We start from the raw sequence: 16,563 nt of genomic DNA, 5'->3' as shown, positions 1-16,563 counted from the left end.
AAGCTGAATTCCTATTGTGCCATGAAACAGAAACTGTCCTTTCAGGGGACAGTCAGGAGAGAGCACTTACAATGAAATCAAAAGCAAATAGAGCTGCTGAAGCCTTCCTGCCTTCTTTCTCCTCAAAAAAAAACCACCCTAACATCAATCACATGTGGTTTTTTTAGGCTTCAGAAAGCAGTTAAGGTTTTACCTAATGCATCGCAGTGAAAGACAGAATCACTTTTCATACAGCAAAAAAGAGTAAAGCAGATTATCTGAGCAGCTACAAACCAGAAGAGGTAACTAAGAACAGGGAGGTGAAGGGTGACAAACCTTCCTTATTTTGCCGTTATCACTCGACCTGTTAATCTGGTAACCATTAGAAAGGCACTATCTAGGTTCTCTACATTCCAGTGGTCTTCTAAAGGTTGCACTTTGTCAGGTGCCTGGAGTGTACTTTCATCATCCCAGGGTAACACCCAGAGTGGTGTTTAGGAGATGCTGTCAGTCATTACCAGAATGTCACCTGCTCTGAATAAAATGTGCACTGCTGCAAATCCTTCTCCTCTTTATTCTGTGCATACCAGTGCTACGCAATACTACTCTGATTTAAGAGTCTGAGTTCTTTGAAAAGGCTTGTCTGCGCTCCTGTAAGCTGAATAGCTCATGTATGACAATAACTCCTGAGCATCTGAGCTGGCACACAAGGAATCACTGTGACAGTTCATACTTCTCTGTACTGTTACTCCAGACTGTCAGCAGATCCCTTATCTGTTTGTTATGCTTAGGGGTTTTTTGAGGTTTTTCTCTTCATCACAGCCAAGAGAAGGAAAAGAAAAGTGAACAAGGTGGCAGCATTGTAGAGATGTCAGAGCAGGGAAAAAACACAGGTCAGCCCTGAGCAGATGGTCAACCCTTTTGTTTACAGAACAGATCAATACCAGTGAAGACTCATTCAAGCGTTGGAAATGACCTTTCACAGCGCTATTCAGTCATTCACATTTGGAGATGGGGATTTTACTCTTTGTGGGGTGTTTTGAATCACTGCATACACAAAGATTAAATGAACTGGCAATGAATGAACCATGTAATTATTTTCCCCATGTATTATCAGGCCACTGCAGAGAAAGTTTGTCTTAAATCGCCCCTGAGAATGTCTTGGTGTGGAAACCTTTTCAGGCCATAGATCAGTTAGTTTCCAAAATCCATGTACAACCAGGGAACACTAGGGCACACCCTCCCCAGGTTGTCCAAAGTGTTGTGTGCCAAACACATAACAGGTTGTCTGGACTGAAACCCAAGGCTCCAGAAATGTGATCAAACTCCTCCAGACAGAGCATAACCACATCCCTTCACCCACTTCCTTCCAATGCCTTTAGGTTAGAAAGCACTTTTTCTTTCAGGGACCTCACCTGATCCCCATCTTGCAGTCCATCACAGAAGGCCCTTCAAAATCAGTAAGCAAGTCATCCAGCTGAATGTAGCTCTCTCCATCTCTCTCCACCACACCATGGAAGCAAGGGACGCAGGCACGGAGCGGATCTTTCATCAGTCGCTCAAAACACTCCTTTTCATTCTCTGAGAAGCGTTTGAGTATCTTCCCACTATCAGCTGCCTTGAAACTCCCTGAAAGAGAAAACCAGGCACACGCTGATGAGACTGACCAGCAAAACCAGAAATGCACCTTCCCTCAGCACTCCAGCTTCACCTGCCTCATGACACCAGTTACAGACTTCCCCTGACCAGCAGAGACAACATGCTTTTCATTAAAGATGAAACACCCAGGACAAACACAGCCGTTGGCAGTGGAAGTCCGTTTGGATACATTCCCATGTCAGAATTCATAGCTTTAAGGAGTGCAGCTGCTCCAGGCCATCTATTTCTTTTTCCCATGCTAAAGTCTTTGTTAGGATATTAAACACGACTCTGCTTGCTAAAATGAACAGGAAGAAGCCACGAGCCAGAATTCATTAATCCTCTGACAGGCTATTTTAAAGCTGCGTAACATCGCCAGTGCTGGCTTTGTCCTTAATCCTCACAGAGGGTACACCTGTGAGTATGTACATACCGAGGCAGCACGGTCACACAGCGATCGTTCCACAGCCCCAAACAGGCCAGAAGCCAAGCACTGCCCTTCCTACACACACGACTGCACATCCATGTACCTCCTGGGTACTGCTTCTTCCCTGAGCCTGGCTGCACTGCAGGTACCCCCTGTGGGGCGATTGGCTTTTACAACCCCGTGTCTGAATGGTATCCAGTACAAATGACAGTCTGCTCAGGACAAGGCAGTAATTAGACTCCAGCTAACTCTATTGTACAGGTGCTCTTCTGTCCTGCAACCTCCCAGTGATATCTGAGGAAACTACGTGTTTCATTCAGAGGTACCCTTAAATCTACATGACATAACAGAGGTGCCAAAGCAGGAGCCTCCTTAATCCTGGGGCTACTGCTCAATTTTTATCACAGCAGGATCCTTCAGCCACAGCAAACTGGCTCTTCTCTGACAAATCCTAGAACTGGCATTGCCTCAGCACAAGGGTGAGCGTGGCGATGACCCAGGTTTTAGTTTAGAAAGAACTTGTCATATCAGGGGAAAACAGCTGCAAAAGGGAAGGACTAAATGCAACCACAGAAAACTATTTAAAGGAAACTGGAGCAGTATCCCTCCTCATCAGCATCTCATAACCTCTTAACCCTCCTTTTCCACCCTACTACACCAGCCTCCAGAAGAGTTACTATTACATGCCCAGTGCATCACTCCACATACATCAAGCCAACCATGCACACAGAGTGATAAAAACTGCAGTAAGAGTGGTTGATCACCCTGGCACTCTGCATGATACAAGCCAGTCCCACCAATACCACTGTGCAAAATGCAGCTACTCATCTACTAGGACTAAATAAACTTCTCTGCACAGCTTTGAAGTGCACCATATTAGTGCATTAGCATAATAAAGAGGTGGTTCAGGTACTGCATTACAGCACGATGCAGCGTAGGTGCCTGCCCACATGTGTACTAATAAACCCCACACTAGCACTTTAGGAGCACAGGCTGCATATGAATTAAACGAAGCACAAGAGAAGCAAAGCTGATGACTTCTCTTTGTTGTTTTTTTCCATTACCAAAGAAACAAAGCTGACATTAGGAGCACAATTGCCAACCTCTACACAATATAGACCCAGGGACTGCGCTGCTCCTCATATGCATACAGTGAACAATAACAGGCTCACAATGCAAACACCTGGTCAGCAAGTCAATTTGCACCAGATTTGTTTTCCACTCAAGGGTTTACTTTCAGATGAGAGGGCTTGAGATTGGTATTAGAAACACCATCCTTACCAGTGATGAAGCACAGACAGTGATCCTTCCCACCAGGGAACTTACACTGGCTACTCAGTGAAGAAAGATGATCCCATACCACAACCAACAGCAACAGATGGACCAGGGCTTCAGCTCCCCAGTCCTTCTTGCTTCCCCTCTAACAATACTACCTTACAAGGATGCCTGGGGAGCCTGGCCCTTCCATAGAGCCTGACCATTGCTTCCCTGCTCCTCTCATTATTCATTCTTCCCTATCCCCACCACAACCAAAAGAAAGATGTTCTGGTTCACAGATTTAAGTGATACTTCCTCCTTCCTTTTCCTTGAAGGATGGAAACAGAAAAACACCGAAATGCTGTTTTCTTTGCTGTTGCCATCCCCACTCCAAAGACAATCACACTGAAGACATCGGTCTCACCTGTATGCCCAGCCAGCTGCACCCACGAGTAGCGTTTCTTGAAGGGGCTGATGACTGGTAAGTTAACCATGGTTTTAATTGTATGCCATGCTTTTTTCTGGAATACAAAGGAAAGAAACATTAAGTTGAGCAAAAGCTGAAACCCTGACATATCCCAAACCTGCCACATACCTTCACACACATTGAGTTGTTCCTTCCTCATTTGTATGTGCTCAAAGGTGGAACCATAAAACAGGCACAATGATCCTTGTTGGAAAAATACACACACAAACCCAAGACTGGGCAAACACACACATAATGTCCTACCATCCACAAGAAAGCTGCCTGGAAGAAATAAATACCCCATCACACTGCACGTCACAGGCCTGTTCTGAGCCACACCTGACCCTCCTCTGAGTCACACAGTATGTGGGCAGCAGACGCTGAACACACGCTTACACACATTTAAGTTTCCATGAGACATGAACACAAGGTGCTTGCCACTGCCAGCACCACTTCCCTTCCCAGGGAACTTCAGCATCACCCCATGATTAACAGCTTTCTCCCAGTCAGCAGGTGAGTCTTACCGTGACAGATGCATAGAAACAGCATCTCTAGCTGGATACGGAGGTACCTCAGCACCCATTGACACCCATTGACTCTACAGTGTGCTGCAGAATCCACCCTAGGTCAGGGATTTTCCTGCTCCCTCCCCTCTTTCCCAGCCTCGTTACTCTTTAACAGAGCTGGGCACTGCTGTGGGTATCTTTGGCTGACACACAGTGCAGCTGCGCGGGTACTGCTGTGGGCAGACAGGGAAACAGAGCAGCTGCTCACAAACAGCACTGAGTCCTCTGCCACAGTGGAAGAAAGGAGAAAGAAACATAGAAAGTAAAGAAGTCTCAAGCTCTGGAACTGAAACCCAGGTGGGAGAGAACCACAGCCCAACAGCACAGGTGTCACACAGTGCAGGGTCCCAAAGTGCCCTACAAACGAGGCCCAGCAGCTCCTTTCTTCTGTCACCAGAGCATGATATCCTGCTGGAGAAAATAACGGGGCTGCTCAATACTTGTGCATGACAATTTAGCACTGATGGGTTTTTACTGGGATCAAGCATAGCCGGGGATTAGGCTGCATTTACAGAAGTGGTTATCAATGGTCTAACTGGCATTCACCACGATCAATGGAAGGCACTGACTTAACTGAAAACAAGTTTAGGTCATCTGAAAAAAAATCAACATTTAAGACCACCATGTTTTCTCTAACATGCATTTCACTTGGGGGTGTTGGTCGATGAGAAAATGAACATGAGCCAGCTTCAGTGTGTGCTTGCAGCCCAGAAAGCAACTGTATCCTGGGCTGCATCAAAAGAAGCGTGACCAGCAGGTCAAAGGAGGTGATCCTGCCCCTCTGCTCTGCTCTTGTGAGACCTCACTTGGAGCATTGTGTGCAGTTCTGGTGTCCTCAACATAAAAAGGACATGGAACTGTTGGAACAAGTCCAGAGGAGGCCACAAGGATGATCAGGGGACTGGAGCACCTCCTGTATGAAGACAGGCTGAGAAAGTTGGGGCTGTTCAGCCTGGAGAAGAGAAGCTGCATGGAGACCTCAGAGCAGCCTTCCAGTATCTGAAGGGGGCCTACAGGGATGCTGGGGAGGGACTCTTCATTAGGGACTGTAGTGACAGGACAAGGGGTAATGGGTTCAAACTTAAACAGGGGAGGTTTAGATTGGATCTAAGGAAGAAATTCTTTACTGTGCGGGTGGTGAGGCACTGGAATGGGTTGCCCACGGAGGTTGTGAATGCTCCATCCCTGGTGGTGTTCAAGGGCAGGTTGGATGAACCCTTGGGTGCCATGGTTTTAGTGTGAGGTGTCCCTGCCCATGGCAGGGGGGTTGGAACTGGATGATCTTAAAGTCCTTTCCAACCCTGACTGTTCTATGATTCTATATGATCGATGATCCAGGTGCTTAGGACACCTGATTCTTATTGTCTTCTACTACTTGTACAGAAGTAGAAAAATAACAAATGGTGCAACTGCAGGCAATGATACACAGGCAAAATGTAGCTCTCTAGATCACACTGGGATCTGGCCATCCTTTCCCATACTGGGTCGCTTATACTACATTTCTTATAAGGCATCCTCTAGTAATGCTGGTCACTGCGGGAGGGCAAAGCCCTGCAGCTAGCTTAGAGTGCATCACAAGGATATGTGCACTCACAGGCACAAGAGATCTTCCTTTCAAGGATTTGTCTTCACAAAAAAGTTTTAAATTATATGCAAATTAAACCAACATAATAATATAATTTACTGTTAGGGGGTTGAGGCACTGGAATGGGTTGCCCAGGAAGGTTGTGAACGCTCCATCCCTGGCAGTGTTCAAGGCCAGGTTGGATGAAGCCTTGGGTGATATGGTTTAGTGTGAGGTGTCCCTGCCCATGGCAGGGGGGTTGGAACTGGATGATCTCAAGGTCCTTTCCAACCCAAACCATTCTATGTTCTATGAGCATACTTATTCTGAAATAAGACTGCTTCTTCCTATTTCACTTCGGTTTTGAAAGCATTCAAGCTGAAATGAAGTCACTCTTGGTTTGATGTAATTGCCCATGCAGCAGTAATACTTTTGAAAACATACTGCTCCAGTGAGAGGAAGCATCCAAGAAAGATCCGGGATGTGTGGGAATCGTGAAGACTCTGTTGCACTTACTGCAACTCCACAGATGTGACTGGCTCTAACTAAACCCCAGTTTCATAAATACTTCTGCATGTTTAAACATCCCTTTCATATTCTTTGTTATTTGCTTTACATCATTCCAAACTGCAAGCTTTCAGTGCTAAACCGTGACTTGGCTCTATCACAGAGCTAGCTGCTGTTGAGTGAGGGTGAGAAGACTCTTGTACACCACTTACAAATGTCCACAGCTTCCTTCTGGAGGAAAGTGCAATAGAAATATTGTTATTCAAGTAGCAAAGATAAATTGCTTTCATACACTTTATGTGCCAGATTTAACCAATAGCAGAAGCCCTTCAGTCTACTCTGCTGTTTCTGCTCCAGAGGGACACAGCCCTAAGTTATTTATAGAGCAGCTGAAAGTAAACATCATTCTGAGTTAAAATGACCCCAGTTAATGTAACTCCTGCCAAAGACTTTAGTTTGTGAGGATTCCAGCCCCGTTTTCAGGGTAACACTACTTCTTCCCCATCCCTTATTCAGAAGTCAGCATTGCTCCATAACTCTCCAATAAAGATCCTACTCATCATCATGTCCCACTCCTAACAACTGCACCCTGTCTCCCAGTGAGCTGTCATACTGCTATCTCCAGAAGTGATGAGAAGCAGAGTTTTCAAGCAACGCACATCAACTGTCAATGCAACACCACACTCCAGAGGCTTTCCTGCCTCCTACCTCCCACCCAGCCCTAAGGAGCTGCAGCTTCTATTTGTACTGTGGGTGTGAAGAGGAGACAATGGGCTAAAATCAGCCCCAGCTCAAGTGGACTTTGGCTGCTTAGGTTACAGCTGCCTTGGATAAGGATGTTTAAGCTACTCATCCAATAAATAGACACTGACAATTCTTATTTATTATTTTCAATAATCTCTTTATAAACTCCTCCTCCAACCCCATGCCCAGCACAGGCAAAGCCTGAGGCTCAAGCTAAGAGGGCAAGGACTGTTTCCAGACCCATCCCACACTTTCCCCTACTGCAACTTCCAGTCTCCCCAGACTCACTCAGCTCGGGATGCAGATTGCCAGGATGCAAACAGGGCTGCATACTGTTGGAGCAGTGGTGTGAGTGGGAAGATGAAAACTTTGTGTGCCTGCTGTAGGAGGAATCTTTCTCACTTCTATTTCTAAAGCAAGATCTCTTCCTCTTTGTTAGCAATGGTATTATGTGCTTTCCAAAGCACTGATTTATGCTGCAGTGGCAAAGAGGACTGCTACCACTGCCCATCTGTATTTGCATTCCGTATCTTCCTCACACCCTGTTGCTTCTGGATTCCTGCTTAATCTTCCTTGACCTTTTGCTCTCCCCGGGTTTCTCCAAGCCCTCATGTATTTCTAGATATCCAACCAGTAAATGTTACATATATTCAGAGAAAACTCAGATATCTCTGTATCAGGATCGCCTGAATCAGATGCTCTTGACATCATTGATGCTGTTTTACATGCCTCTTGAGATCAATATACTTCAGAGTTTTCCGATAGGAAAAAGGAAACCATTCCAAAAGGGCCAAGAGGCAAACATGAGAAACCTTAATATTCTTAGTTAGATTCAGCAATTGCAACTGCTATAACTCTATACATGTCCCTCAGCAATAAAAAGTGTGGGATGCTGAAGAGGGGAAAAGCTTGTTTCCTGCCAATGGGTCAGCCTGTGTGAGGGGCTGTGCCACCAAACCATGTCCCTGGTAGTACAGGAACAAAAAAAGGCAGGGGAGGGAGCAGCAGCACTGATCCCCACAATGCAGACACACAGCATGCAAAGGACTGTGGCTTGGTATCTGGCATTGATCTGTGTTATCTGGACTACACTTCTGAATTTGAAACACACTACTGAAAAGAAACATACATCCCTGCAGCAGATGTGGGAGACTTGCTCTGTGTTAGCACTGGCATATGCAGACAAGATACTGGCCAGATGAGGCATTCCCAAACTGTTCCACCCCAGATAAAGTTAGCTGTTGCCATCATGTCTACCCATTAAGAAACAGCAAAGATGAGCAGTAACTGAAGGCCGTTGCTTTCCTCCAGGTCTTTTCTCATGACGAGACCACAACTTCACACGTTGCTAGGATGCAGAAGCACAGCCATGATGATCCTACCCAAACACACCAGTGGGCCTTGGCTGAGGAAAAACCCACTAAACCCAATGGGAGACATTTCACCCATTTTAAGGGGCTTGGGGCTAAGCCTGAAGAGCTTAATCCCAAGATTTATCCCCAGGAACTACAAGGCTTTCCTGAAACAATCCCACCATTTCAAGGCATCCCAGTAGCCAACTTCACTGAACAGATTAGTGCAGGCTCCTTGAATTGGGAGGGGTGATTTTTTTGGTTGCTGCTGTTATTTTACAGGCAATGTAGAACAGTTGACATTTCTCTCTGAGCACATGCTGAATCCCTCAGGGACACGAGAGCCAATCTGATTCCTAAGGGCAATGGCAAATAGGGACTGAGCCTTCCTCTGCTGTTCTGTGGAAAAATACATAAAACCTCTTCCTTTTTTAAGGGTAAAATCGTAGAATCGTAGAATAGTTAGGGTTGGAAAGGACCTTAAGGTCATCCAGTTCCAACCCACCTGCCATGGCCAGGGACACCTCACACTACACCATGGCACCCAAGGCTCTGTCCAACCTGGCCTTGAACACTGCCACGGATGGAGCATTCACAGCTTCCCTGGGCAACCCATTCCAGTGCCTCACCACCCTTACAGTAAAGAACTTCCTCCTTATATCAAATCTAAACTTCCCCTGTTTAAGTTTGAACCCATTCCCCTTTTTCCTGTCACTACAGTCCCTAATAAAAATGAAATAAAATGAAGAAAGAAATATCTCAGTTCTACGAACACCTTAAATACATGTAATTACCCTCAGGCAAGCACTGACAAATAGGTAACATACAGAGAAATCTGCAGGATTGAGTACTAAGTGAAGCAATTACAATAATGAAAAGCACAGCTAAACTGGGGGGAAGGAAGGAGGGGAGGTAAGAAAAACCTTTTCTTCAGGAAAGAAAAAAACCTATCAGTTTTAATAATCCCAGCATGTTACTTGAAACTACAGTGAGTTAAAGAACAAAGGCACACCAAAATGTAACATAAATCAACAGGGTCCCTGAAGAAGTTCATTCTTGCACAGCAGCAGCACAGGGGAGGGGTATTTTCTTGCCTGAGCTGGTAAATTTTCATGGAATTTTTGCTAGACTACAGTAAAAAATGACCCTGGAATCTTTTTTTTTTCCAGGAAAATTTCAGCAGTTTCTTTATCCAAGATCCTGTTTTCTTTTTTTGTGCACTAGTACGAAGCCTACGCAAGCCTACAGAGAGTTATTATGACAGCAAGAAACAAAAGGATAGTGAGAAATTTCTTTGTAATCTTTTTTTCCCCCTTAAAAGGCTTTAAGAAAGAATACTTAATTGTCAGTCATCATCATCTACTGTTCTCTTAGTGTCTTCACAACTTTTAGGTTAAATAATGCCACTCTGGGACATGGGGGCTGATACCTGATCCATGCTGCTTGCTGCCACTGCCTACTCGGTGTCTCACTAACTCCTAGGAGGAACAAGGCTCCTCCACAGGGAACTGCAAGGAGCACAGAAAACTGTAATTACCAGAAAGTTACTACATGTGTTTCAAAACAATTCTGTTAAAGCCATGTGCTCAAAATGTTAGAGCACCGAGCAACACTGTGCCTGGCAATCGCAGCCAATGCAATGCAAGTGAGCAGCAGGCAGGTAAGAAGGTGATGGGTGCTGGCCTCTTTGGGGACACAGTGACTGGAAGTGACAACAGTGACTGGGAAAGAACCCATCAGACCATTAGCTGGAGCTGCTCTCTATGAGTAGGCCCTAAGCATTACTAAGCTGGCTATCACGCATGATTTATCCATGCACAGTCATTGTCCAATGGCTCACCCTTCTGCTGTGATTTCCCCACTGCAACCCTTCTCTTCCTTCTGGGTCACACACTAGCACCCATAATACTCTGAGTGATACAACAAATCATTGCAAGGTCTGTAAGGTTATTCACAGAGCCGTGGTAAGCATCAGTGTGAGCAGGTGGTAGGATCTAGTCTTGCAAATAGATCTCTGTTAATATTTGTTCCCTCTAAACTCTGTATGTTTTGCAGTTTTACTATTGTTTGGTTTACTTTTAATAGTATATACATTTACTTAACAATAAAATGGTTTTTTAAACCCTCTGAGTTAATTTTGTTTTCTAAACTGAATTTAATAATTGCATAAAATAGCATAAAGGATTAAGAAAAAAACTATCTTTCAAACTGGTTTGTTTCAGTTTTGATAAACTAAGGTAAATAAGAAAGGTGAAGATTTTGTTCATTTTCAGTGTTGTCACTTTATTTGAATTAGCTTTGACCTGACATAATGGACCTTCACAGGCAAAGGACTTTAATGTAAGTCTAAAGCTACTAAACTTATTAATGAACTAAGCCTAGCCCAAACAAAACTTTGCTTTCATCTGTCTCAATGCAGCCACTACCCATAAGAAATCATTTTGAGGGGACCACAGCCAAGACAATTACTAGTGTAATTGAATTGCCCTGTAATTAGATAATACTTCTCTGTGTGAATGGAATTAATAACTACAGTACTATAATTGCAACCTATTAAAAAACAGAATCACAAACACTTTAACAAAGAATCTACTGATTTGTCAAAATCACAGTATTCTAGCAAGGCATGTTATCATCAGCTTAATTCCCACCAAAGCCTCCCATGCGTGCAGCTTCCCAGCAGCCAGCCCCAAAGGTTATTAGGGATTTCAGTTTTTCAAGGCAGCGCAGCTCTGTCATAGCCAACCAGATGGTTTCATCTCATGGAGAACTGAGTGATGTTATATATAATACAAAAATAATTAAAAGATAATGAGAGTTGCTGAGCAACGTGATATCTTTCTGGTTATAGTCACAGATTTTGCCTACTGAGGGATTCTGGGCTTGAGTTCTTTCAGTTTAAGTCCTAGTGGAGTTCTGAAAGAGGTGTAGAACTGAAAGAGGCAGGCAGTTGACTTGATCAGATTCAGATCCTGGAACAGCAGATATTTTTATGCCCAATATATAACAAATTATAATTAACCTTGCTCTTTCTTCTAGTAATATATACAAATATATATATACACCTATATACACACTTCTACAATATCTAAAGCAGACAGTAAGAGCTTTTCTTTGCAGCAAAAATTCCATTACTTTATTTTTAAATGTCCAGGCTATAACAGCTGCTAAGCTTGGGATCATTTTTTATTTGAAGAAACTTAGAAGACCTAACGAGGCATTGCACTGCAATTGAGGAAGTGAGGCATACATGTCATTTTTATCTTACTCACTGGGAGAAATACAACTGAAACATCCACAAAAGCCCTGTGCAGGGAAACAAGGTGCACGATTTGCCCACAGCTAAAACAAAAGTGCCCCAAATAACAAGATATCCCTGAATTTCTCATATAAGCCACTTAACTTCATACTTTCAGCAGCCGTTTCTGTGCTTTTGCCCCTTATTAAAGGTTTCTGGAATCCTCAAATTAAGATTCTTGCTGCCAAGTCTACTACCCACTTGGCTGAATCAGACATGAATCACAAATTGAGACAAAGATCTCAATGGGTGGGAGGTGAAAGAGCAAGTCAACAAGATGAATGCTTCCCAAGCAAGCTCCAACAGGAGTATGTGAGCAAACACTCACACAAACCTTTATAACTAGATTTCTGATCCCAGCATTGATTCGGGTCCTAAGATAGGGTAAGGCTCTCACAGCAACTGACTTAGCCTCGCTATTACCACATTTCATCTTCTCTTGTCCCTGGGCAGTGAAGAGGTTTCTGATGCACACAAATCGTAGTCCACACAGTACTCATTATTCATTGCTAACCAGAAAGGTGTTTAGGGCCAGAACCTAAATGTTGCTCTATGATAACTTGCATTAATGGATAGCCCAGCCCGAAGTCTGCATATATGAGCATTAGCTTTAAAAAGTCTGTGCCCTGACCTAATATGCAACAGCATAATTCTTCAGCCTGTCAGAGGTGCTACACCAACCACACCAACTGATAATTTGGCCAAATCAATGCAAATGGCCTTCTGCCAGGGCTACTTCAAAAGCTGTCAGCTGTCACTCAAGGAATATATACCAATATATACCAAATACAAAACATATGCTTGATGAAGGAAGCCACTGAGCAACTTCATAGCAGCCTTCCAGTATCTGAAGGGGGCCTACAGGGACGCTGGGGAGGGACTATTCATTAGGGACTGTTGTGACAGGACAAGGGGTAACGGGTTCAAAGTTAAACAGCAGAGGTTTAGATTGGATATAAGGAAGAAATTCTTTACTGTGAGGGTGGTGAGGCACTGGAATGGGTTGCCCAGGGAGGTTGTGAATGCTCCATCCCTGGCAGTGTTCAATACCAGGTTGGATGAAGCCTTGGGTGATATGGTTTAGTGTGAAGTGTCCCTGGCCATGGCAGGGGGGTTGGAACTGGATGATCTTAAGGTCCTTTCCAACCCTAACTATTCTATGACTCTATGATTCCATGTGCCAGACACCTTGGGAGCCTTGACCAACCTTCTATCTGCTTCAGTCCCCAAGGGAACCAACACTCTCTGCTTTGCCACACAGTTGATCTTCCTACAGTGTACAAGTGCCAGCTGGAGCCGCAAGACTGATGATCCACAGCAAGGGAGAACTCCTAGAGAACAGCAGTTTGCACGTTACATGAGCAACTTCCAGATCAGCACCTCTCATCAGACTGTCAAGCAAACTGTGACTACACCTTCATCCCTCCCTCCCTCTCTGTCACCATCCAGCCTCCAAGCCTTTGAGAAGAAACGGTGTTCAGCCTGTACTTAGCTCTTGATGCTTCCGGTTCTGCACCCAGCCATGGGTGAGGGCCTCAGCTGCTCCACCAGCCTTTGGCAGGTGTATCCTCTGACTGCAGGGGTTTCATTTCCTGTTTGTACCACGCTCAAGATAGGCTGGGCTAAATCTTCAGAGTCATGAGAACACAAAGACATAAGCAGAAACAGCACAGCAAGACAGAAGACTGAGGTTCCCGTGTTTTCTCCTCTGTCATGCCTCACCATGCAGTGAGAGGCATATGTTGTTCTGCTTTGCTACCTTTTAGGATGCTTGGTAAGCTCACTGGATATTCACTACATCTGGACTAAAGGAAGAAGTGGAGAAAAACGGACAGTCAGTATCAGACTGAATTAATATGAGTACAAAGTCCAATGTCTCACCCCACAGTTGGATTATATCTATCATTCCAGGCGTTCCTCTCCAAATCAGAGGAAAATAAGTGCAAAGCAGCAAAAGCATTGCTTGCCTTCCTGCAAACAGCAGCAAGAGCCACAGGGTGCTGACTATTCTGTGGGAATCAATGTTGGCATTTTGTTTCTGATCATTATCAGGTGAAATATCCACAACCTTTATGTCATTCCCAGGCCAAAAGTCAAAAGAGTCAAGGAATTAGACAGCTTTAAAGCTGCACTGTCACAAGGGTTTCCTTCACTTTTCTCACCGAGATGTTGTAAAAGCCAACACTGTTCACTGAAAGCCAGATTTTATTTCAGTAAGAATCAACATTTTCTGTTTTAAGGGATACTGAAATGTCTATCTTTGATAGCAAGCATTAAACAGGGCCACTATCTCTCACTATGCAGTTTGTGCTGTGCTCTGCCCTGAACGACACTGGTTCTCTAACAGGATGAAGCTCTGCCCCATATTCCTGCTAAGCACAGGAAAATGTAACCAAAGGAGATTCTGCCACTACCAGGGTTCTGCCAGAACATCAGTCTCGCTGGAAACTGAAATGTTATTATCCAAGAAGTAAATGGAAAGTTCCTCACTATAGGAAAGTTGAGTCACCATCAGAGCCCAGACATTTGAGATTTATCCAGGCTGTCCATCACTCACACAAATTTTGTGGTAAATCAAACATCACTTTAGCAGATGGTGTGGCAGAAGGAAAGAAATCTTTCTTAACCTCCAAAACAACTGCAGTTTGAGTCTTCAAAAACTTCCTATGCCACAGTTTAGCAATCTGAGATTCTCTGCCCACCCTCCATTTATCCTGCACTTGTCATGGGTCACCGATTGATGTTACTGGTCATAAGAAAGGGACATCTAGAAAGACAACACTCTTTAGATGAAAAAATGAGCCTAAGATCCCTCAGGTAAGACACAGAATTACCAGTTTCAAATAGGATGAAACTTTGGGAATACTTAAAACCCGAACACATCCACACTTCTCTATGTACAGACCAACAAACAGGTTCAGCCTAAAACACAAGCACAATTCATTAAGGCACGAACACATCATCTGTGAACTGTGTATGACCTCAAATCCAAATGTACCACGACAAGTGCCAATCCACTTAGATCAGGTGTAGTTTCTGCATGACATCAAGAGAGTGTGTTCTGGCCACAAGCCAGGAAATAACTTGAAGAAGCTGTTCTCTCCTGAGTGAACTCCAGGCACTTGTGAAGGAAGCTGAGCGTGTGCTTGCATCTTATTTGCTAAGGTGGTGCAGATACACACACAGCTCTATCCTGCCTGCCAGCAGCCCAGGGCTAGGCTCACCACCAGTTTAACACCCCAGTGACTTAGTATCATAGAACCATAGAATCATAGAACAGTTAGGGTTGAAAAGAACCTTAAGATCATCTAGTTCCAACCCCCCTGCCATGGGCAGGGACACCTCACACTAAACCATATCACCCAAGGCTTCATCCAACCTGGTCTTGAACACTGCCAGCAATGGAGCATTCACAACCTCCCTGGGCAACCCATTCCAGTGCCTCATCACCCTCACAGTAAAGAATTTCTTTCTTATATCCAATCTAAACCTCTGCTGTTTAAGTTTGAACCCATTACCCCTTGTCCTATCACTGCAGTCCCTAATGAAGAGTCCCTCACCAGTATCCCTATAGGCCCCCTTCAAATACTGAAAGGCTGCTCTGAGGTCTCCATGCAGCCTTCTCCAGGCTGAACAGCCCCAACTCTCTCAGCCTGTCTTCATATGGGAGGTGCTCCAGTGAGAAACTTCAGTCTGAGCAGATAAACGAGGGAAATTGTAACACTTGTCCCTTATTACACTTCCCCATCCACCACAAACCACTACCATGACAGAAATTGCAAAACTGTCTTCTATTAACTGGTCAAAAACTCCCCTCTTCCTACCCCTAGGAGCTTCGGTTAATGAACACGTTACAAGCTTACTATGTTTTCAACGTATCCTTATGTAAGAACACCAAAATCACTTATAACTTTGCGATCCTATCTGAAAAGAATGCAATGCCGTAACAGTGGAAGGCTACTGTGCTATAATTCATTTCAGGTTAGCATATCAGCTAAAGACACTTATGTCCTTCAGGACACGATCCCTTTCTATGCCTTATTTCCCATTTCCTAAAAGGTATTAAAACATTCATTGAAAAACTTAAGTCCCTCACACCAACACTTGTCTGTAATTCAGGGTTTCCAAAGCTATTGCATGTAACTTGGATACACATATGTATATATATGCACATACACAGAAAGAGGTTACAGACAGATCATCATTTTTAAAATGCACTTATATAACTTTCTCTTTCCTACCATGATAATTCAACTTTTAACATCCTAAAAGGCCCAACACTCACAAAAGATCTGAGCAAACTCTACTGCTTCAGGATGGGATCTAGGTCCAGACACATGCCCTTTTGCTACTCCAGTTTCCACAACTGCAGGCTATAATAGCTCAACTTCAGAACACCACTGAACAATTTAAGTAATTAATGCTTGCAAACTAAATTAGAGGCATGTAAATAAGGCATCCAAGTATTCAAATAAGCAGCAACAGCATTAAGTGGAATGGATTATTAGACTCTAAATATCTCATGTGAAAACCAGATAAGACATTCACTGGTAACAGTTTGCCATCTGCTCCTCTAATCTATCACAAGACAAAATCCAGTTCTCTGACTCTTCTCCTTTGTCTCCCCCAAACTCACACCTCCATTTTCCTCTAAAGAAGCATAAGCAGTTACTACTTCACCTATCATGTAGGCCACTGTTCAAATCCGGCCCACCCTTTGCAATGGAATGTGAGTGTCAACATGCGATAGGCACTGTTATTTAGC

At 44.1% G+C, this 16,563-nt stretch overlaps 1 protein-coding gene across 1 annotated transcript in view; it reads right to left on the bottom strand.

Annotated features, from left to right (window-relative positions):
• ITPKA (inositol-trisphosphate 3-kinase A) overlaps nt 1–16,563 on the bottom strand; it is a 40,890-nt gene that overhangs the window by 11,709 nt on the left and 12,618 nt on the right. The window contains exons 2-3 of the mRNA XM_034062487.1: nt 3,726–3,822; nt 1,395–1,608 (exon numbers count right to left, since the gene is read on the bottom strand). Of these exons, the coding sequence (XP_033918378.1) occupies nt 1,395–1,608; nt 3,726–3,822 (311 nt within the window). The remainder of the gene's footprint in view (nt 1–1,394; nt 1,609–3,725; nt 3,823–16,563) is intronic.

The sequence above is a fragment of the Melopsittacus undulatus genome, chromosome 4, assembly GCF_012275295.1.
Source record: "Melopsittacus undulatus isolate bMelUnd1 chromosome 4, bMelUnd1.mat.Z, whole genome shotgun sequence".
Classification (NCBI taxonomy): Eukaryota; Metazoa; Chordata; class Aves; order Psittaciformes; family Psittaculidae; genus Melopsittacus; species Melopsittacus undulatus.
This window is presented reverse-complemented; position numbering and strand designations above follow the sequence as displayed.